Source organism: Danio rerio, chromosome 8 (genome assembly GCF_049306965.1).
Source record: "Danio rerio strain Tuebingen ecotype United States chromosome 8, GRCz12tu, whole genome shotgun sequence".
NCBI classification, from domain to species: domain Eukaryota; kingdom Metazoa; phylum Chordata; class Actinopteri; order Cypriniformes; family Danionidae; genus Danio; species Danio rerio.
The window spans coordinates 26,017,750-26,042,500 of record NC_133183.1 but is presented as its reverse complement, the minus strand read 5'-3'; the positions used below and the strand labels follow the sequence as shown (position 1 = coordinate 26,042,500).

At 36.3% G+C, this 24,751-nt stretch overlaps 2 protein-coding genes across 2 annotated transcripts in view; one reads left to right on the top strand and one right to left on the bottom strand.

Annotated features, from left to right (window-relative positions):
• The window catches only part of mmp9 (matrix metallopeptidase 9), a 200,239-nt gene that overhangs the window by 149,396 nt on the left and 26,092 nt on the right, over positions 1 to 24,751 (bottom strand). The gene's annotated exons all lie outside the window — the stretch shown is intronic.
• adora1b (adenosine A1 receptor b) lies at positions 11,814 to 24,487 on the top strand. Its single transcript, NM_001128584.1, has 2 exons — positions 11,814 to 12,154; positions 23,803 to 24,487. Exons 1-2 carry the CDS (start codon positions 11,814 to 11,816, stop codon positions 24,485 to 24,487), a joined length of 1,026 nt encoding a protein of 341 aa, NP_001122056.1.

Below are 24,751 nucleotides of genomic sequence, written 5' to 3'. Positions count from 1 at the left end.
CTTACAGGACAGTCTTTGATTGAACCGGGAGTAAGGTCAAAAAGGCAAGAAAGTGGCTCTTGCTGAGAAATTCACATACAATCAAAGCTGTGTTGTAAGTATTAGTCATAAAATGAGTTTTAAAATTATAAATGAAATCCCTCAATACCAGTGTGGAGTCCAATAACTCCTTTTTCCATACAAGTTTATTGGTGTCTGAGGCACTTCCATTTTTTAAAAATGACAGAAGCCAATCTCAAATCATAAGGCTGCACTAAAAATAAAACTCTCCCGTCAGGTTGACTGAATAGGCTGTAGATTCTCTTACCTGTTCTGTTTTCAGATATCAGGAGTATAAATGTGACGCTTGGTATTTTAATGTGACATTACAACAATATCTATGGCAAGATAGAGTTCTTTTCAACTGAAAGATAAAGTTCTTTTCAGTCTGCTGAATTTTTTATTCATTCCTTTTCATACATTTTGAACGTCCCTTTATATTCCGCTATTATAATATAAAAAAAAGACACTTTTGTATATACTGTGCATTTGTGGTCTCTCACAATTTCATTTAGAATATATACAATTATTACATTACTGGATTGCACTCCAAATCCCTCAATAGTTGAAGGATGAGTAGAATAAATGTCATGTCATTGTACCCAGTGTTTGAAAATGCTTATACTGAGTGAGTTGAACACAGAGTGACCTCTTTGCTCCTTTACAGTTTAACAGCTTAGCAAAATTTGTAGTAAAGGTCCTTTATTGACACTGATGATTCAAGAACCTTTAAGACCTTAAAAAAACGTCTCTATTACACATTTATTTTACAGAGGAAAATTATTTTTAAAGATTTTTAACATGCTCTTCACACACACACACACAAGCAAAACTGTACACTAACATGTTTTTCCATGGGATCACTATCGCAAAACATACACTTGAAGTCAGAATTATTAGCCACCCTGAAATACTAAGCCCACTGTTTGATTTTTCCCCAATTTCTTTTTAACGGAGAGCAGATTTTTTTCAACACATTTCTAAACATACTAGTTTTAATAACTCATTTCTAATAACTGATTTATTTTATCTTTGCCATGATGACAATACATAATATTTTACTACATATTTTTCAAGACACTTCTATACAGCTCAAAGTGACATTTAAAGTTAACTAGGCAGGTTAGGGTAATTAGGCAAGTCATTGTATAACAGTGTGTTTTTTTTTGTAGACTATTGAAAAAATATATACAGTTGAGGTTTGAAATATTAGCCCCATTTTTTTAATTTTTAAAATATTTCTAAAATTATGCTTAACTGAGCAAGGGAATTTTCACAGTATGTCTGATAATATTTTTTCTTCTGGAAAAAGTCTTATTTGTTTTATTTCGGCTAGAATAAAAGTAGTTTTAATTTTTTTAAAAGCCATTTTCAGGTCAAAATTATTAGCCCCATTTAAGCTATATATTATTTTTCAAATAGTCTACAGAACAAACCATTGTTATATAATAACTTGCCTAATTACCCTAACCTGCCTAGTTAATCTAATTAACCTAGTTAAGCCTTTAATGCCCCGTTTACACTAATGCGTTTTCGTTTTAAAACGCATACGTTTTGCTACGGTTACGCCATCCGTCCAAACTACGCCGGAGTTCTCGAGCGCTGAAAACGGAGCGTTTCGAAATAGCTAAAGAGGCCGTTTTCATTCTAAAATGCTGCTGCTCCGTCTCAGTGTGGATGTGGGAAAACGGAGACATCTGAAAACGGAAGCGGGGCTGCCGACATTCGCCTATCTGATTGGGGCTTTTCCTCAATATTAAGTAGCCTACACACACAGTTCAGTCTCGCATCCTCTCCTTGTAAGTTCAGACTTCGCGATTTTGATATGGAAAACAGACTTCTGAGGAGATGTCAGGTAAATCTTCAAAGAGAACAGTGTACTTTATAACCTTATTCACATCATCCTAGCTATGCTGTTTAACTTTCTCAACAATAAAATAAAAACATGATATAAGTCATAACTGCCTATTTGCATTTTTATATTAACAACTTAACAGACAGCAGAAATGTTGAGGCGTCGTGCTGCATCTTAACTGTATGGATAGTTATAACAAAACGGAGCCTATAACATCACTGCCTCTTTTCATTTTCATTAAAAATACGAAACATACCCTGTTTTGCTGAATGTCAGTTTTAATAATAAATAATAGCCATATTGAAAGTACGCACAATAAGTTTATACATTATAGGAAATAAAGGCAAACGACCAGTCAATATGCAGAATGTATGTGGTTACATTAATTATTAACTTCTCTTTGCGCTCAGCCGAAACACGTTACCTGGGAACAAGTAATCCATTCAAAAGACTAAAGTCGGGAAATATGTCGTTAGATAAAGACAACAAGATGAATAAAATATCACGTTTAGTAAATATAGTGAGGTTAGATCCAGCAGGACATGCTTGATGAGCAGTCCGACCAGCACAGCTCTCATCTGGGTAGAAATGCTGCAGCACTTGCCAGACAGTGTGTGTGGTCACGTGATGTGCGTTTTAGTCGTTTTGGTGTGGACGAAGAGCAGTTCAGAAACGCTGGGTAAAATACAAGTGTGGACGTGGATCATTTTCATTCTAAAACGCTGTTTTAAAACTAAAACGCACTAGTGTAAACGGGGCCTAAATGTCACTTTAAGCTGTATAGAAGTCTAAATATCTAGTCAAATATTATTTACTGTCATCATGGCAAAGATAAAATAAATCAGTTATTATAGATGAGCTATTAAAACTATTATGTTTAGAAATGTGTAGAACAAATCTCTCTATTAAACAGAAATTGGGGAAAAAAATAAACAGGGGAGCTAATAATTCAAGGCAGCTAATAATTCAGACTTAAACTGTAGTTTAAAGGGGCAAATAATTTAGACCTTAAATTTTTTTTTTGTTTTTTTAGCAGATTTTATTCTAGCTAAAATAAAACAAATAAGACTTTCCGGAAGAAAAAAATATTATCAGACAAACTGAAAAATTCCTTGCTCTGTTAAACATAATTTGGAAAAAAATAAAATAAAATAAATAAATAAATAAATAAATAAATAAATAAATAAATAAATAAATAAATATATATATATATATATATATATATATATATATATATATATATATATATATATATATATATATATATATATATAAACCTTTCGTATTCATTTTATTTAAGAAGGTGCACATACAAGTATAAAATACTGACAACCACACTTACACAGCATCAGAAAAGTGGTGCTACTACGTCACAGCCATAAAACAGATTACACCCATAAACAACCACATCTGAACGCTTGGTTACATTTGCTTGTTCCTGTTCTACTGGCATAATTTTAGGGTCTGGATAAGTGCCTGAAATGTCAGACGCTTGGTCGGACAGCACAAGTCACCTCAGTGATATTTTAAGAGTCAAACCCATTTGACTTAACTGGCTCTTGAAAGTTGCTTTATAAAGACAGACTTTCTGGGGCATGGTTGGTGTCAACAACAGGTCTTGAAATGTGTCTTGTGGGACACTAAAATAGAAGCAGAAGGCATGGGATTAATAGTGTCAGCTACAGCTGTGCAAAGCCCAGATGTTTGCTAAAGAAAGCCCAGCAGAACAGAGAGCCTGAGTGGATCATTAAGGTGAATAAGCAAATACTGCTGTGCTGTGGCAAAGTGCTGCTCTCAAACTGTGGACACAGCCAATGTACCTTAGGGACAGACTGCAAGGGAGAGTAACACGCAAAGGCACATCTCTGTGCCTGCTTAATTACAACAACACATCCCCAAAGCATTTTGATTGTGAAGCTCAAAGATTTTAGGCATTCGTATATGTTCAAAATAACCCCGCCATTACACAAGCTACACAAATGAGTCTCAGAGGAGGGTCTTGCGGCTTTAAAAAGGGCTTACCACATATTTTCTTTAAGACTACACTCATTTCAGGCCTTCTTTTGGTCTAAGCTTCTTGTTTGGGATATTCAAGGTAAATCATGAAAATTGGTAGCCAGATTGTGTAAACTCCAGTGAGGATTTCTGCTTCATTTGACAGCCCAGGCATGTTAAAAGAGCCTTTTTATTCCTAAGAATTGTAGCCATCTCTGTCTTAGTCATTATTCTTTGAAAGTGTACTGTCAATCTTGGAGGCGTTTACTGTTTCCCGAGAGGAGCTGCTTACCGGTTAAGTAAATGTTTAGACAATATGTCCAGTATTGATTAGGACTACAATTGTGTGGGTGTTATTAGTTTGAGCCAGTGTTTGCCCGTTATTATTATTGGTGGACCACTCCACAGTAATTAATGCAGGAGTTGTGGATAACAAAGACCCAAAAACATTTTTCCTGCAACACTATTTTACAATCTCTTTGTCAAGCCTCTTTGTTATTTATAATGAGTTAAATGTAAATTGTTTTCAAGTAGCTTCACAGTTATAAATAAATTAATTGCAAATAATTGAATATATAATTATTGATTATGAATAAATACAGTGCATCCAGAAAGTTTTTATAGCACTTCACTTTCTCCATATTTTTTTATGTTACAGCCTTATTCCAAATTGGATTCATTTATTTCCTCAAAATTCTACAAACAATACCCCATAATGACAATGTTACTTTTTTTTATTGTTACAAACGTATTAAAAATAAAAACCTAAAAAAAAGACATGTACATCAGTATTCACAGCCTTTGCTCAAAACTTTGTTGATGCACCTTTGGCAGCAATTTCAGCCTCAAATCTTTTTAAATATGATGCCACAAGCTTGGCACACCTATCTTTGGGATTTTTTGCCCATTCCACTTTGCAGTACCTCTCAAGCTCTATCAGGTTGGATGGGAAGTAACGGTGTACAGGCATTTTCAGATCCTTCCAGAGATGTTCAATAGGATTTAGATCTGGGCTCTGACTGGGCCACTCAAGGACATTCACCGAGATGTTGTGAAGCCTCTCCATTGATATTTTGGCAGTCATTGGGTCATTGGGTCATTGTCCTGCTGGAAGATAAACATCACCCAGTCTGAGGTCAAGAGCACTCTGAAGCAGGTTTTCATTTAGGATGTCTCTGTACATTGCTGAATTTATATTTCCCTCTATCCTGACTAGTCCTCCAGTTCCTGCTGCTGAAGTACATCCCCACAGCATGATGCTGCTGGTAATGAGTGGTGCCTGGTTTTCTCCAAACATACCACCTGGCATTCACTCCAAAGAGTTCAATTTTAGTCTCATCAGACCAGAGAATTTTGTCTAAGAGTACAGACAATTGCTTTGTCTTCATGCTTGGTTTATGCTTTGACGTGCACTGTCAACCCTGGGACCTTATATAGACAGGTGTATGCCTTTTCAAATCAACTGAATTTACCACAGGTGAACTCCAATTAAGCTGCTGAAACATCTCAAGAATGATCAGTGGAAACAGAATGTACCTGAGCTCAACTTAGAGCTTCATGGCAAAGGCTGTTAATACTTATGTACACGTGATTTTTCAGTTTTTTTTATTTTTAATAAATTTACAACAATTTCAACAAATCTTTTTTTTCACATTGTCATTATGGGGTATTGTGTGTAGAATTTTGAGGAAATAAACTTATTTAATCCATTTTGGAATAAGGCTGTAACATAAAAAAATGTGGAAAAAGTGAAAAGCTATGAATACTTTCGGAATGCACTGTATAAGACAAATTCAGATTCTTCTGCAAGAAGTACTGTATGTCCTTGAATGTTGAATCCTTTCAGTTCATTAAATTATCTTAAAAGAACCAATTTTTCTTAATTAAAATGTGCAATTATTTCCCCCCCCTAAAAAAGATAAAATTATTTTTAAGAAACTGGACTGGAAACTTTCCATGGACGTTAAAAGTTCCTCATAGAACCATCAATGTCAATAAAGAAGCTGCATTTCGAAGTGTGTATGATTTGGACCCTCTGACCTCTCACCCCCCACTGTGACCTTTTGACCTGAGCTTCATGCCAACAAACAGTGAAACAGCTTATTTGATGAGATCACAGCTGATTTTCTATTGTCCTCCAACACAACGGAATAAACACCCCTGATTAGTGGTGTGTTTGCTTGATTGTTTATTTGTTATATCAGCCAATGATGTTTAGCTCTGCTGGGGCTTTTGTACAGTAGTAGCATCAGTAGTGTTCAATGTACACTGAACAATGTACTGTCTGAATTTTATAGCCCCCTCGGACACTGAACATCCCCCTGTATAATAGAACATAAAAAGCTCTTAGAACATATATTCAGTCTTATTATCGCATTTATGAGTGACTAATGGGCTACTGCACAGTGGAACATTGATCTGACTATTGATATTATAGCACATTAGAAATTTCTATAATCTTAGATGACGTCAAGAATCACTGGCATAGCATGCATTTTGTGATGTGCATTTCATTTCTTTGAGTTTTTTCCTTCCTTTTTCTTAACGTACTTTGTGGTGATTAGTCTATATGTAGATCAGCTGGAAGCAGTGTTTAAACATGAATGTAGAAATTATAAACAACTACAGTAGAAGCCATTCCAGACTCATTTACTTAAAAGTAATTTGATCATTTCAAAGCATGTATTAGCAAGGCTACAAACATTCATCGGCCATTTTATTAGGTACACCTTACTAGTACTGGGTTGGACTTTCTTTAGCCCTCAGACCTGCCTTAATCCTTCATGGCATATATTCAACAAGGTACTGGAAATATTCCTTAGAGACTTCAGTCCAAATTGACATGATAGCATCACGCAGTTGCTGCAGATTTGTTGGCAGGACATCCATGATGCGAATATCTGATTCCACCACATCATAAAGATGCTCTATTGGATTGAGATCTGGTGACTGTGGAGGCCATTTGAGTACAGTGAACTCATTGTCTTGTTCAAGAAACCAGTCTGAGATGATTTGCGCTTTATGACATGGCGTGTTATCCTTCTGGAAGTAGCCATCAGAAAATGGGTATACTGTGATCATAAAGGGATGGACATGGTCAGCAACAATACTCAAGTAGGCTGTGGCATTGACAAAATGCTCAATTGGTACTATTGGGCCCAAAGTGTGCCAAGAAAATGTCCCCTACACCATTACACTACAACTAGCAGCCTGAGCCGTTGATACAAGGCAGGATGGATCCATGCTTTCTTGGTGTTGATGTCAAATTCTGACCCTACCATCCGAATGTTGCAGCTGTAATCAAGACTCATTAGATCAGACAACGTTTTTCCAATCTTCTATTTTCCAATTTTGGTGAGCCTGTGTGAGTTGTAGCCTCTGTTTCTTGTTCTTAGCTGACAGGAGTGGCACCTGGTGTGGTTTTCTGTTGCTATAGCCCATCCGCCTAAAGGTTGGACATGTTGTGCATCCAGAGATGCTTTTCTGCATACCTCGGTTGTAAGGAGTGATTATTTGAGTACTGTTCCCTTCCTATCAGCTTGAACCAGTCTGTCTATTCTCCTCTGACCTCTGGCATCAACAAGGCATTTTGGCATCAATTAGGCGATGCCCACAGAACTGCTGCTCACTGGATATTTTCCCTTTTTCTGACCATTCTCTGTAAACGCTAAAGATGGTTGTGCGTGAAAATCCCAGTAGATCAGTAGTTCCTGAAATACTCAGAGCAGCCCGTCTGGCACCATCAACCATTCCACATTCAAAGTCACTTAAATCTTCTTTCTTCCTCATTTTGATGCTTGGTTTGAACTGCATTAAATTGTCTTGACCATGTCTACATGCCTAAATGCACTGAGTTGCTGCCATGTGATTGGCTGATTATAAATTTGTGTTAATGAACAGTAAGATGTACCTAATAAAATATTGGCCCAGATTTTTATTTTTTATTTTTTGTACAATGAATCTATAAAAAATTGAATAGGCAATAAGGTGCCTTAAAACGAAATCCTGCTCCATGAAAGCACTTCCAGTGTATTCCAGAGTTGGTGTATGACGTTTATTTCTTTAGAATCACCAGGATAAATCTTATGTCGTAATTCAGTGTGAAGTGTATGAATGAATTCCCTGCCCATGATGGATCATCCAGAAATTTCACTTATGGAAATGAGTCGGGCATTGCGGTAAAGCCGGCCTTCTCATCCTATGAATCTTTCTACTTGCTAAATCACCTACAAATAGCATGGAGAGGCTTTGTGCTTTTTTCTCTACTCTCACGCTCTAAAGTTGGAGAGGCTTTGACCTGGACCTTTTACATTATGATTCACCCTCCGAAATGTGAGTTTTTGTTAGCCACAGACAGAGGCTCAGTTACTGATCCACAATAATAACACACAGACGTGCTGTGATTTATGTGTGTGTGTGTGTTTGTGTGTGTGTGTGTGTGTGTGTGTGTTTACCTTGTATTTCTTACATTGTGGGAACCAAATGTCCACAAAAGTATAGCATTACCAGTACATTTTGACCTTGCGGAGGCTCAGAATCTCATAGAATGAAGTATTTTGGAAAATTTAAACATTTTATAAAATTGTTTTTATTATTAATTGTTTCCTACACAGTGGCTCAGTGGTTAGCAATGTCACCTTACAGCAAGAAGGTCGCTGGTTTGAGTCCCAGCTGGGTCAGTTGGCATTTCTGTGTGGAGTTTGCTTGTTCTCCCCGTGTTAGAGTGGGATTCCTCCGGGTGCTTCATTTTCCCCCACAGTCCAAAGACATCCGCTATATGTGAATTGAACAAACTAAATTGGCCGTAGTGTATGAGTGTGTGTGCGCATGTGTGTAAATGTTTGTATGGGTGTTTCCCAGTACTGGGTTGCAGCTGGAAGGGCATATGCTATAGAAAAACATATGCTGGAATAGTTGGCTGTTCACCCTGCTGTGGCAACCTCTAAATAGCGTACTCACACTATGTACAGTTGCCGTGAACCGGGCCAAAGCACACTTGTCCCCCCTACCGTCTCACCAGACAGCCCGCACTCACATTACATTCGGGCCTAGCACCGTTACATCATCGATGATGCACTGTCCAGTAAGCACTCTCGTTCAGCATAGTGGAGATTTCTTTAGTTATTTCGTTTAAGTTGTTTAATATGCAGTGACACGCAGTCAAATATTTCGCCGAATAGATCAGCCACTTTTGACACTCATCAACAATCATAAAGTCCTCGTGCTGCAGGAATTAGGAGGTTTGCTTAAGGTGTGCAGCTGTCGTGCAGTGAGGGGTTTGCGTTCACTGAACAGTAGGAATGATTAATTAATCTATATGAAACAGTCCCGTAAAAGTCAAGTCTCGCTTTCAGTTTCGGCTTTTTGCACTCGCATACAAGCGTACAGAGCCAAAGACCAAGTGAACCGCGCTCAGCGCCCAATTCAGTGCACTCACACTTCTCAAATGATCCGGGAAACGGGCCTGGGCACTGTTTGGATAGCATCGTGTGAGTAGGCCCTAAGCCTGAAAATTATGATTAAGATTATAGTTAGATGGCTCAATCTTCCATTTTGTCAGATCTAAGAAAACGCAGGGTGCCATTGGCTGGGGAACCAGAGCCTCATTTCCTTGTTTTTTGAAAGAAAAATTTAAAAGAGAAATTTAAAACCCACTTTTCTAGTGTCTGGTCATACTGGCCAGACCCGAATGACTTGTGTTCTTTAACTCTGGCTCTCAGAGGACATTATCACTAATTATTCAAAAGACCTTCACACTTTGAAACAAATGGCTGTTTACCATTAGCAGATTACCAGATTAGTTTTTCACCTAACCAGATTAACTCTTCAAAAGCACCATTGCGAAAACTCCCTTTTTAACCTTTATTGGAATGATATGAATCTTTTTATACATTTAATATTTTCAATTGACATTTTAGCTACAGTGCTCATAATATATTTTTATCCATTTCTCAGTGAATATAGGTAATGTATTTAAAGAAAACAGATTTATTAAATAGATATATTTATTAAAATAATATTTTAGTCACCAAAAATATTTAGAAATTAAAATATAATACAATTAAATTCAAGCAAAATATTGCAAAAAAAAAAATAATAATAATAATAATAATACAACCTACAAAATTTCAACCAATTTTCAATATTTTTGCTTCTCTTGATTTTTCCTCTTTTTAAAATTTATATTTAATATTTTTCTATAACATAAATTTGAGTGTACTAGTTTTTGGACCATTATGGTAAGTTGTTTTGTTAGATTAGCTCCAGATTTGGCTTCAGTACTGACTAATCTAATGTATATGCACATATTTATTATTGTATAGCTTCCGGTTAAAAATATGATAAATAATTTTAAAGATAGATTTTTGAGGAGTGTACACGTATATGAAGAGTTTAGACACAAAAACCTAAAAATACTGATTAATACATTATTCAACTGAACCAACAGTCTGGTTTGAGCTAAAAGATGCCATTGTTGTCTTTTCACATCTGCTTTACAGCAGAATTTGAATTTGTCTCGTATCAAATGATGTTTTCTTTTTATTTTAATTTTTCTGTTTATTATCGCAAAGCTACTTTGCAACCTCCATACAAATTAAAGTAATTCAGCTTGATATAAAAGCCCTGATAATTTAATGACAGGTTCCATTGTGGCAATTTATGAGAAGAAAACGGATTTTCAAAAATAAACCTACACTGATAAATATTCAACGTAATAAAAAGCGGAACAACCAGCTCCAATCCTCCATCTAACACTCAAACATCAAAAGGGCCTTGCAAATACATCATTTTGAGTACCTACATTAGATGGGCTTCATCTGTGAGATAATTAGAGCTCACTGTTATCACTCAGTTGGCACATTAAGCTTATTGTACATTATTAAACCTATTAGTTTTGCTGAAAAATTGCTAATTTATTTCACAATACGTTCAGCCTACATCACGGAGCGTCGATTGAGTGTTTAAATTAGTCACTGCTCATTTGTGACAGTCACCTCCTACTTCCTTTCACTCTCACGAGCACAATGTCTATCTCATATCTACCACAGTGCACATTATATCACACTATAAACTGGGCACTGTCAGTCTTATTACACTTTCTCTCGAGCGCCAGAGATAAACTAAGACTGAAGGCGAAAACAATGCTGAGAAAATGAGTTGAGGCTCTCTGAAAAAGAAAGTGGCAAACGCAGGTTTGTCCCTCAGCCATTCTCAAGGAGGAAACCAAAATAGACGGCGCGCCGTTTGGGATGGTGCTGTTTTCTCCCGGCAAAGGAAAGCAGGACGACCTTTGGATATGACATCCCTACAAAAAATAATCTACACTGGGTAGTTTGACTTATTTTGCTCCCCGAATTGCGAACTGGCCGAGTATGGGTGAGACAAAGGGCTCTACCCATCGACATCTATTCTGGGGCACCGCATAGCTCGCGAGAGTGTTGGAAACGACCCGCGCGCCGGACAAGCTCTTGTTTCACATATCCAGGGACAAATATGGTGCGTCTTTTAATTTATTTCCCCACGGGTTGTACGTCTAGAGAACTGCCGGACAGTTGTAGGTGACACGAAGAAATTTATTTATTTGTATGATTGTGGGATGAATAATCGGCGCGCGCCTGTCTCGCACGAGCGCAGGTGGATGCGATGAGGAGGCGCTGTAGGAACCTAAAAGAAAACACCCAAAACTGGGCGATATTTTCAGCGCAAGATTTCTTAAGTTTGTCTGATTTTTTTCTTCTCGCGTCCCATTTCCAAATGCACATACGCGTGTGTGGAATACAGCCTCTCCTTTGAGGAGCAGTGCTTTTAATGGAAGGATTTTTCACCGGACTAGTACAGTTAATCAATTTACACATCACTTTCTCTTGAAGCTCCATTGTCGCGTGGATATTCATCGCCTTATCGATCCCCGTCGAGTGCAAGAATGCCCGAGGATCTCTCCGCGGCCAAAGCCCTCTACATGGGCATGGAGGTGGTGATCGCCGTGTCATCCGTGATTGGAAACGTCATGGTGGTTTGGGCGGTAAAAATTAATAAATCCCTGAGAGATACTACGTTTTGCTTCATTGTCTCCCTGGCGCTCGCGGACATTGCAGTGGGAGCGCTGGTCATACCGCTGGCGATAACTATAAGCATCGGACTCCAGACTCACTTCTACAGCTGTCTGCTGGTCGCGTGCACGGTGCTGGTTCTGACCCAAAGTTCCATCCTTGCCCTGCTAGCTATAGCTATCGACCGGTACCTGAGGGTCAAGATCCCAACAAGGTAAAGTTATCGCTCCCTCTTCCCTACAGATTTTCAATTTCCTATAATAAATAGGTAAATTCACCTTCACTTTCACTGTAAGCATAGAATGTTCTGACGCACATACATAGACGATATAGCCAATGCATTGGTAATCATACCACACAGCAACAATTCGAAGACATTTCATGGTTTTACATTTCATTCATTCAGCTTATTGACTGTGGTCTTGAGTTTCAGTGATTTCCAAATACTAATCATGTCCCAAAATATGGAGGATGTCCCCTTAAAACACTGTGTATTTACTTTTTAAACATTTCTACAAAAGTTCAGTATGTGCAGATGATGATGGTGATGATGCATTATAATGATGATGATGATGGTGATGATGCATCATGATGATGATGATGATTCATCAGCCAATATTTAAAAATTCTTTAAAAATCTGATTTATTTGTTAGCATAAAAGTAAAAACGCCCAGTACTAGGTAATGTTGGGGCAAAAATCTAATTCGCCCCTGGCTGAACAGATATTATGTTTCATTTTCAGACTATGACATATTTTTTAAAGCGTTGTATATTGTTTAAAAAAAAGTAAATCAACAAATTGAATGAGTTGGTTTTGATAGTTTTTTTGAATGATTAAATAACCAATGAAAAAGTAAGACCCTTTTAAAAAGGGAAAATGTTGCTTAAAGGGATAGTTCACCTAAAATGACAGTTCTGTCATCATTTGCTGACCCTTCACTTTTCATACCCATATTTTTCCTAATCTGGAAGTCAATGGTTACAGGTTTTAAGGTTTCTTCAAAATATCTTCTAGTGTTAAGCAGAATAACAAAAAAAAAATAAATATATCTATATTATAGTCAATATTATATTTAGAATAAAGGTTCAGATCAAATTGAGGGTGAGTAAATAAATTAATTAAATTGCACATATTTAAAATTGAAGATGTCATAAAAGACTGAATTCTAATTTAATTATTTCAATTAATTAAAAGATGTCAGCAGAGTGCACATATATATTACCATTAATTACAATTAACATTACAAATAATAATCAATAACACTGCACTCTCAGAAATAAAAGGTGCAAGCTGTCACTGGGGTGGTACCATATTAATGCCTTAAGAGTATACATATTGGTACCTAAAAAGTACAAAAGTGTTTCTCCTAAAACTTTTAAGTATAATATATACTTTTGAGGTATTAGTATGCACCCTATAAGTACAAAAGTGTAACTTGAAAAAGTACCAGCTCAGTGACAGCTTGCAAACCTTTATTTCTGAGAGTGTATTAAAAAATGGCACGTTATATATATAAATAAATATAATTTACAATTTAATGAACACCTTCCTGGAACATTATCATTTATCATTTAAAAATGCAAATTTAGCCCATCAGAATCAAAGTTCTGTTGACATATTAATAAACTACATTATAATTATCATATCAGCCACTGTCTAGCCACACTATTTTTCAAGTACCATGCAGTTTTTTGTTGCTTGAGGGGTACAGATGGAAGAAACCACATGCAAACAACCTAATGACATAATATGACTCATACATTTCTGCACAGCTTAAACCCTATAAATGCAGAATTTGCAGAGATTTCCACATCCTAGAAATATTACAAGTCATGGGAAATGGGTTTTTAAGTAAGCATTATGTCGTAATATGCTCATTTTCCCTTTTTTAGATATTACACTATTTGTTATATGGGCTGAATTTAGATTTTTTTTCAGTTTCAGCCTCTTATTTTGTTGCAGTTATTCTTTTTGTGTCATTCCTAGAAATGTCTTCTGTGATCTTAATGTCAAGTACCATTAGAGATATCATCGATTAAATAGCAAAAGTATCTATGTGATTGTAGTAGTAGTAGTAGTGGTAGTAGTAGTAGTAGTAGCTGCAGTAGACGTTGTTGTATTAGTTGTAGCAAACGCTATAGTAGTATCAGTAGTAGTAGTCGTTGTAAGAGTATCAGTATTAGTAGACACTTTAGTGGTAGTAGTCGTGGTTGTGGCTGTAGTAGAAGCAGTAGTAGTTGTAAAAAAAAAAAAAAAAAAAAAGTATCTTCCAGCTCTCTAACTCATCACAGCAAAACATTGTCACAACAAGCTCTGCAGCTACACCTGATTCAATATGTACATATTAGGCTCTAATTTGAAATTATTCATTTACATTTTAGGATTAAATTTTTGTATACCATCTGGTTTCACATCCTAGCTACATCCTGTATATAGACTTATTAACTCAGGAGTTAATTGCAACATACAGTACTGGGGTTTATTTGATGCTTTATAAAGATGCTTTTTGTGTGGGGGAAAAATATCCAGTTATCTGCTCTCTCTTACAGTAATGCATTAAACATAGCAGTTTTGTCTTCAAATCCCAGATGTGTTTGTGTAATTATGCATTTAAATTTAGTAGTTTAGCCAACTAGATAACAATGACTTACTGGTACTATATACTAGAATTAGCATAAAATCCCCTTCAGCATTTTTGTGTGGAGAGGCGAGCAGACATATAGTAGAAAAAGTAATAGGGAGGTATAGGAAAGAGGGCTACGTGGACAAAGTTACCTGCAAGGCAATTCATTTTTAGAGGTGCATTTGGAGAGCAAAAATAATCCCATGAAACTGTCACGAATGAGCTATAGGGAAGTGAAGTATGTCAGAGAAGCATATAGAGTTGCAGCCCAGAGCAACTATCTGTCGGCTGTGCCAGGATCAACCATTGTGCAAAATAGACAAGAGAGCAAGATATCAAACTAAAGGTTCAAAGATCCGAAAACACGAATGAAAATTGCTATTGTTTTGCATTCCTCAAGGCATCTTTCACTGTAGTTATAAACACTGTCTGTTACTTATTTTTCTAAAACACAAATCAACTAATATTATACATTCACCGGCCACTTTATTAGGTACACCTGTCTAACTGCTCATTAATGCCGATAACATGGCAGCAACTCATTGCATTTAGGCATGTAGACATGGTCAAGACGATGTCCTGCAGTTTAAACCGAGCATCAGAATGGAAAAGAAAGGTAATTTTAAGTGACTTTTGAATTGTTGTTGGTGCCAGACTGGCTGGTCTGAGCATTTCAGAAACTGCTGTTTGACTGGGGTTTTCACACACAGCCACCTCTAGAAGAGCATCTCTGAATATCACAGCCTACCCAAGTATTGTTGCTGACTATGTCAATCCCTTTATGACCCCAGTTTACCTATCTTCTGGTGGCTACTTCCAGCATGTCATAAAGCGCGAATCATCTCAGACTGGTTTCTTAAACATGACAATGGGTTCACTGTACTTAAATGGCCTCCTGTCACCAGATCTCAATCCATTAGAGCACCTTTGGGATGTGGTGGAATGGGAAAGTCTCATCGTGGATGTGCAGCCGACGCATCTGCAGCAACTGCGTGATGCTATTATATCAATATGGACCAAAACCTATGAGGAATATTTCCAGTTCATTGTTGAATCTATGCTACGAAGGATTAAAAAAGTTCTGAAGGCAAAAGTGGGTCCAACCCAGTATTAGGTGCCGGTGAGTGTATACAAATACAATATTTGAAAAAATAAAAATAAATAAAGCCTACTTCAACACTGCAGATTCAAAGTTTCTCTTAATTGAGTTAAGAGGTTGAGCCAAGCCTTCACCTCTTTGTGTGATACAAATTTGGAGGTCACTGTTAAGCAAAGATAAATGCTGAAGTTAAATGCGAAACAACTTTGCATAAACAAACATTTAATTCATTCTCTGGGTATAAAAGGTGCAAACAAATATAATGTGACTGCACCTTAACAATTTGAATAAATTATTGAAAACATAATTTAGCTACTTATGTTTCCAACCACTTATTTTTATAACCATTTAAGATATTGTTTAAAAAAAATTATGAAAACACCAATATGTGCATAAATTGTAAAAATGCTCAATTGTGTTGCATTAAACATATTCATTAAAACATATGCACATAAAAATAATAATAATACCTTTTATTTTTAGGCGCCTTTCAAAGCACTCAAGGACACCTTACAGCAGATAACAAGCACATCATAAAAATACAAGCAGTAAAAATAACAATCAGCATAAAATTAAACCTGCGAATCATTAAAAGCTATCCTAAACAAAAACGTTTTTATCTGAGATTTAAAATTGGAAATAGAATCCATCTGGCGAATGTGCAAAGGCAGGGAATTCGATAACTTTGGTGCTGTACAACTAAAAGCCCTGCCACCAAATGACTTTATCTTAAAGTGTGGGACAGATAACAGTTCAGCAGAAGATGATCTCAGTGAGCGTGAAGGAGTGTACAAATGAAGAAGATCAGAAAGATAGTGGGGGGCCAGGTTATGAAGAGCTTTGTATGTTAAGAGGAGGATTTTATATTGTATACGGTAGTAAACAGGGCGCCAGTGAATGTGAAAGAGAATTGGAGTTATGTGATCAGAAGTATGCGAGCAGGTAACTATCCTAGCTGATGAATTGAACTAACTGTTGTCTATGTAGTTGTTTATCAGGTATGCCAGAGAGAAGGGAGTTACAGTTATCAATCCGTGATGTAACCAAAGCATGAATAAGCTCTTCAGTACTTTGTTGAGATAGTGAAGGGCGAAGTCTTGCAATGTTACGCAAAAGAAAAAAAGCAGAACGTGAGATATTACTAACTTGAGAACTAAATGAGAGCATACCATCTAGTATAACCCCAAGACTTTTCAAGTGGGTTGAGAAATTGACTGGGGAGTTATCAACAAACAGGGTAAAAAATTGAGCTTTGGATAAAATAGATTTTGAGCCAACCAGAAGAGCTTCAGTTTTACTGGCATTTAACTTTAAGAAATGATTAGTCATCTGTATATTAATCTCATTTAAACATTTGGTATGGTCAGAAGGGGGGTGCGATGTTGTAGGTTTTGTGGAGATATAAACTTGTGTATCGTCTGCATAAAAATGAAAAGTATACCAAAAGAACGAAATATATGACCTAGAGGTAAGATATAAATAATAAATAAAAGTGGCCCCAATACTGACCCTTGAGGAACACCATGAAGGACTGAAACAGGATCAGAGCGTCTATTCTTTATCTGCACAAACTGTTTTCTGTCACTTAAATAGGAAGAGAACCAGCAAAGTGCATTGTCAGCTATTCCTATAGAAGCCAGTTGTTCCAATAATAGTGAATGACTAATCAAAAGTATCAAAAAAGTATCAAAAGCCGCAGTAATATCTAAAAGAATAAGTATGGTAACCAGAATCAGCAGCTAAAAGAAGATCATTTAAAACCTTAGTGAGATCTGATTCTGTGTTGTGTTTGGGGCAAAACCCAGATTGAAAGGGTTTATAGATGTTATTAGTTAGCAGATGTGAGTGAAGTTGAGCTGCTACTAATCTTTCCAGTATTTTTTAAACAAACGGAAGGTTGGCAATTGGCCTGAAATTGTTTAGGTCATTATCAGCCCCAGTCTTTTTTGAGTATTGGAGTGATGGAAGCCATTTTTAAAGATGAAGTAGCAGCTGATAGTGAAGAACACACTATAGATGTAAAAAAGAGAAAAGAGAATTAATGCAGGACTTAACTAAAACAGTAAGTAGGGGATCAAGTGAGCAGGTGGAGGTCTTAGACTTTATGATCTCCCTAGTAATAAAATCAACTGAGGGCAGTTCAAAATTAGAAAGAATACTTACTGACCCGCTAATGTGGCTATGATTATGCTGATAATTGTGAGAAATCAAAACAGAATTAAGCAATTCATGATGAATACGATCAGTCTTAGCATGGAGAAAATTAGAGTAGGGAACACACTGAGTGGGATCAAGTGAAACAGAATCATGTGGTTTCAACAATTTGGCAACAGTACTGAACAAAGTTCTTGTATTTGAGTGTCCAGTGGTGATAAGATTTGAGTAGAATGTTGATTTTGCTCTTTCTATTGCAGCCTTGTAAGAAGCAAGATGGTCAGAATACATCTGCTTATGAACTTCAAGACCAGTTTTATTCCAGAGTTTCTCCAGGCGACAACCTAGAGCTTTTTGATAACGAAGTTCAGGAGTAAACCATGGAGAGGGATTGATATAAGAGACAGTGTGGGTTCTTAAAGAAGCCACAGTGTCTAATATTTGAGGCAAGCTATTGTTATAGAAATGTACCAAGTCAGAAGTAGAAGTGGACAGACACTGCTTTACAGAATAATCAATCATTCCTTTCAGGACGTGATGGTCAATGTTCTTAATATTGCGAAACAAGACAGAGCGTAGAGCAGGGCTATTCAATTGGCGGCCTGCGGGCCGAACCTGGCCCCCGAGGCAGTTTGTTCAGGCCCTCCGAATAGTGTGATCAAGACATCAAATATATATTTAGTTCAGTAGAAAAACGGCCGTTATAGTTATGAAGTGTCGTGCTTCTGTTCAATACAGCGCAAGCTGCAGAGGCTGCGCAGAGCGAGAGTCACCATAAGCGAGTGGTGCGGGCAGTCGAAAACATTTGGATATGTTTTGTAGAAAATGTCTTTTGTACAATGCACTGTATTGCTAATAGGGATGCAACGATTAGCTGATTTCACCATTAACTGTGCTTTAATTCGTCACAGTTAATGAATCAAGACTTTTCCAAGTCGCATATCTGTTGCACTGAAAAGTAATGAAAAGTTGCCAACTGTGCGCTAGTTTAAAGTTCCGGATTAACTATAGCAGCAGCCGTTCCCATATCATGTCTTTTCCGCTTGCAATTTTGTTTTTGCTAATGTAAGAATGACAATATGTGCGCACAAGCGGAGCAACGCGCTTGCGTCTTTCGGGCGCACGCAGTGGAAAACATCTCACTGTGCCATTGTGCGTGCCTGTGATGTTAGACGAATTATTATTAAAATGATTATGTATGCATGAACGCAGATGATAACAACAGTTAATCTAAAAAGCTACTTAAGGGTCCATAAACTTTAACTCTAAAGTTAAAACCTGGAATGACTCCACTATGTTGTAACTGTAATGACTGGTCAATTAGAATCAAAAACTATACTGCAGATGCCTGCGATGCGACTATTGCAGACTTGCACATTGTGATATCGATGCTGAAACAATATTTTGTACAGCTCTAACTATGACGGAAACTCATTTATTAAATGTAATAATGCAAATCCAAAAGTCATGTTCAAATTTTTACTGTGGAGGAAAAAAAGAGCTAAAGTGTTTTTTCCACTTGCTTAAACAATAGTTTTTATTATTGATGTGTCGTGCTAGTTTGATGTGACAATTATATTATATTAAACATGGGATGGAATTGAATACTGCATCAAATGTTTTATGCAATATTTTAATTATGCACATCAAGAAATTCATTACTTTGGACGAAAACAGCTACTGACAGCAGCAATCAATCTTTATTGTATCTATTATATTCCAGCACGATACTAAAATAATGAAAGAATGAGCAGAAGTAAAAGAAGGAGAAAGTTCACTGTGATGCAGATTGTTACATGCACATTCCAGGCCACTGGCAGAAGTCAGATATAAATGAATCCATTTAAACTCCATAAGGATTTATTTTTATTTCTTCCACTCTTCAATAATGCATATGGCTCTGAATAAAGTGTAGCATGCATCACAGCTTTTGAAGAACAAGCATTTATTTTTGAACTGCTAATTTAATCAGTCGAAAAAAAGAGATCTCACACATTCTTTTGGGCCTACAGTTCACAAGCCCTATTTACAACAAGAACTATTATGTTAAAGATAAATATAAAAATAAGCTGAAATGCATTATTAATTCCCCGGGGTGTTAGTATGTGTGGACTTATATGAATGCCATTTGTGTAAAAATTGGACAAATTTCAAAATGCATACTTGGGTATGGGACGATAACTGTTTTCAACCGTTTTACCACTGTTTGAAAAAGTCAAGGTTTTAAAACCGGCAAAATGTTCTGCTATACCATTCCTTTGGTATATGGGAGATTTTTTATTTATGTTTTATTTAGGATGATGGTATCTCCAGCAGAAAAGATCTCAGATCTCATTTTAAATGGTAAAGAAATCTGTGATTTTAAAACTAATAAAGACAGCAGAAGTCAATTCATTTAAATTATTAACCTGACATGTTTACTGTTCCGAAATATTATAAATGTTTCCCAAAATAAAATACATCGTTTTTAAAGGAAAAAAAGTGGTTGTTTTTTACCCAGACATTTAAAAAGAATATATTTTAGAGCAGTAATCACAAAACCATAATATTTTTATCCAAGGATATCATACCGTCAGAATCTTATACTGGCCCATGCCTACCCTACATACGCTGTTTGCAGCTGTATTTCATACAGTTCACTTGAGATAAGACTGAAGGACATGCATCTTAATAGCATGTGTTACCAGGCCTAAAATAGCATCCACACCAATGCAAAATAGTGGTGTGCTACAGTTTTTATGCTGCCACTTTAAAGGAGGGGAGATTCTGATTAATGTTTTTTATGAATCAAATAGAAAATATATAAATTTATATTCTGAAAGTCATTTTAATGACATTGTTTTCTCTGTGCTTTTATCATTCTCGTTACGGCATGGATTTTCTGTTATATTTATACAAGAATATATGGAACACCATCTTTAACTTTTTAGTTCTTCTTATGTTGAATGAGTTTTAATACGCTATGCCTTTGAGATACTAGAAAACTATGCAAGTGAGTATAAATACTAAGTTAAAACAAACTTTTAATGTATCTGGGCTGCTTGCTTATTTGTATGTATTTTATGTACTGCACTTTGGTACCCATTGTGGTTGGTTGAAAGTGCTCTAGAAATTAAATTGAGTTAAGTTATTAACATATTTTTTGCTTTTACACATTAACATAAGAACCTTCAAGCAATAAAAACACCACTTGAATCTTAACTAACAGTATGTTAAGCACCTTTACTTAGAATTCAGTGCGACAGCTGCAGAGACTTGAAGATGTGCTGTTAAATCACTGCTGCCTTTGTTCTGAAATCATTCAAACAACTGACAAGGAGTTTGGAATGAGACCTAGATTCTCAGATGAAAGATGGCTTCTTGGAGAAGATGCAACTGAAGGATGAGAGGGAGTGGGTTTCACTGAAACAGGCTTTCTGGTGGTAATACTTTGTCTCAATTTTGCCGTTAATGAAAGTTGGACAGCAAGTAAACAGAGCTGACCTTGGTCATTCAAAGACTACCTGGTTTCAAGAAGTTGTGAAACAAGTTTCATGTTGTTTCCATGATTCTACAAAAAATTCTACTCTATTCACAGGATTTTGCCTTATTTTCTTGTAAAAATATTATAAAGATATTGTGAAAATGTATATTTTGAAGTCATAAAATTGCAGAAATTACTTTAAAACAAAGATGCCCAAAATTTGGCCCATGGTAACCTTTGATTTGGCACGCCATCACATCTGAAAGAGAGGGAGAATAATGGGGGACTGGTTAGTGTGAATGCTTATGACAGAGATTGTCATTTTGAATTTAACATAATGTTTTGTTTCTTTGTATTATTGCTAAGCCAAAAAGCCAACTGAGCAGTTAAATGAAATTTGTAAATGAACAGACTTTTAAAATGTGAATACTGTCACTTGACAGATAGAGGACACTGCACAAGACCTTGGCGAACAAAGACAGAAGCAGCTCAACTAGTGTATTTACAGTAGCATTGAACTCCATTGTGTTATAAATAGGATTATTTGTGTTTTTACTGTAATAAGTTTATTATAAAATGTTTTAAATTATATTGCATTGGTTAATATGATTGAAATCTTTCTAGTTATTTTTAAATATAAGGAAATAAATTAGAAAAACTTAATGAGGTTTGTATTTACCTTCGGCCCTTAGCCCTCAATCAAGTTTGACCCCTTATAAGAAAAAGTTTGGGCACCCCTGCTTTAAAGCAACACTGTTTTTGGAAATAGGCTCATTTTGTCTGGCAGGAGCAATTCAAGCATAGCTTAGCATAGATCATTGAATCGGATTAGACCATTAGCATCTCATTCAGAAAAGTCTTTATAATTTTTTCCATTTAAAGCTTGATTGTTTCACTGGTATGAGAATAACAACTTTTCACACAATGTAGCTACAGAAGAGTCCAGCTTTAAACAGGAAAATTGTAAAAACTCTTTATTTTTATTCTTTTGAGTAAGATGCCAATGGTCTAATCTGACTCAATGATCTATGATAAACTAAGCTAAAAGTGCTCCCGCTAGACGAATTTGTTTAACTATAGGGAAATTTTAAAATGTAAGCCTATTTCCCCTTGTATGCTGTCAACAGCTGTTTAGCAAAGTGGCAATTTTATAATGAATTTGTACAAATTCAGTCATATGAAAATATGCAATGGTTATTAAAGCGTATTTAGGGCTGAAAAATACATCAAAATAAATTTTATTGTGCAATTTCTGTATCACAGAGTGGTGTAAAAAATTTATGTGGCAAGCATGTATGTATTGCATGCATTGATTGCTTAACCAAACATGACTAATCAGTCAGGGCCTGTTTACTTGCCTCTCCAGATGCTATTGCCTCTCCAGATGCCATTATGCTTATGGTTAGACCAGCCCAAAGGTGAATTTAGTGCCTCAGAGCAGCAAGTTAAAAAATAAATACTAATGATAGGGTTAGAGACATGCAAAGAAAACGAATAGGAACCAGAATTTCGACAGAGGTTTTCAGTCATTTCTAGTAAGCATTAGGGCTACTCATCGTTTCAACATCAATATCATAATGTGATCATACTCAAATTCACATCGCGATTATACACTATATTGAATCTGGAATATAATTATATACTATGATAAAATATAAATACAAGTGTTTTTTGAGGCCCATGGCTGTGTGAGAGCTTTAAAAGCATTCAGGCTAAAGAAATTGTACTGAATTGAATCGTTTATAAAACAAAGATTATGCAGTATTGTTTTACATTTCGTTATTTAACTATACCTGAATACAGTTTGACTCCTCGGAAAAACAATCGAATGCTGTTTATTTAATTTGTATCTTTTTCTTTATTGAATTTGTCCATGCTTGTAGTTTATACATACATATATATATATATATATATATATATATATATATATATATATATATATTATGCATATGCACTCATCTACAGAATCATTCCAATCAATTTAAAATGATCATCTTTTTCCAAATAGTAATTCAACACCTTTAGTTAAATTGTATTCATTTCGCAATATATATTGGAGAATTAAAAAAAATTGCAATGTTAGATTTTTCCAATAGCGTTTAGCTCTAGTGAGTATAAATATTTGCACTTTGCTTTTTGTTTTAGCCTGATTTATTAGTTTAATTAGATTTGGAAAACATCTGTTATCTCTTTATTGTAGTCTGATCAATACATAATTTAAATTTCTCCAAGGAAATGCAATATATATAGTCGTTGCAATGCTCAATAACATTTTTGCACATTGTATATTTTCCCAGTATCTTGCAGCCTTATTAGTAAGCATTTAGATCACCTTAACACAGCACGTAAACATAAATATTGGCCTCATGTAGAAGTGGAATTGTACCAATTTAAATAAATTACCAAAATGTGAATTTGTCAAAAGCTAAAGTAGTAATGATCTTCGATAAGTTAATAAAAATGATGAGAAATCAATTCATATTAGCACTAAATGGACTATTGTTGTGTTCTTGTGTTGCAGTTATAAGCGAGTCGTCACTCCCAAACGAGCTGGAATTGCAGTGTTCATGTGTTGGATGGTGGCCTTCATTGTCGGCTTGACGCCGATGCTGGGCTGGAACAATTTACACAGCCTGCAACAGAACGACTCGATAGGCCCTGACCTCATCGTCACCTGCCAGTTTGAGAACGTCATCAGCATGGAGTACATGGTCTACTTCAACTTCTTCGGCTGGGTGCTTCCGCCTCTGCTTTTCATGCTCGTCATTTACTCTGAAATCTTTTATATGATCCACAAGCAGCTGAACAAGAAGGTGTCCAGTCATTCGGAACCCAACAAGTATTACGACAAAGAACTAAAGCTGGCCAAGTCCCTAGCGCTAGTTCTTTTCCTGTTCGCAATTAGCTGGCTTCCCCTCCACATTATGAACTGCATCACGCTCTTCTTTCCGACATGCGAGAAGCCAATGTTCCTCATTTACATTGCCATTCTGCTCACGCATGGCAACTCCGCTGTCAACCCTATCGTTTATGCTTTCCGCATCAAGAAGTTTCGGACTGCCTTTTACAGGATCTGGAAGCAGTACTTCTGCTGCAAGGAAGCTCCGCCTCCTGATAGCCAGCCGAGCGAGAGACTGGATAACAACCACTACTTCGCTGCAGTCGCCGTTTCGCCTCCTGAACCTGCTTTGGAACACAACGTCTGACTGGCATCCCCAGAATTCCCTGGCTGGACGGCCAAAGCTATCAAGTCTTGGTTTGTCTCTTTTGAATGTAAATCGGAGCTCACCACAGACTGTTCTGGATGTCCCTTCGTTGGAATAATGAGACAGCTTTGCTTCAAAAAGCACCAAGCGAGTCAAGTCTTTTTGAAGAGGAACTTCAGAAGGGGAACAACAAGAAATCCTGCTTTAAAATAAATTGTGAAGCTGCCTTGAAGGATGTTTAAAATAAAATGAGGTTGACTGACG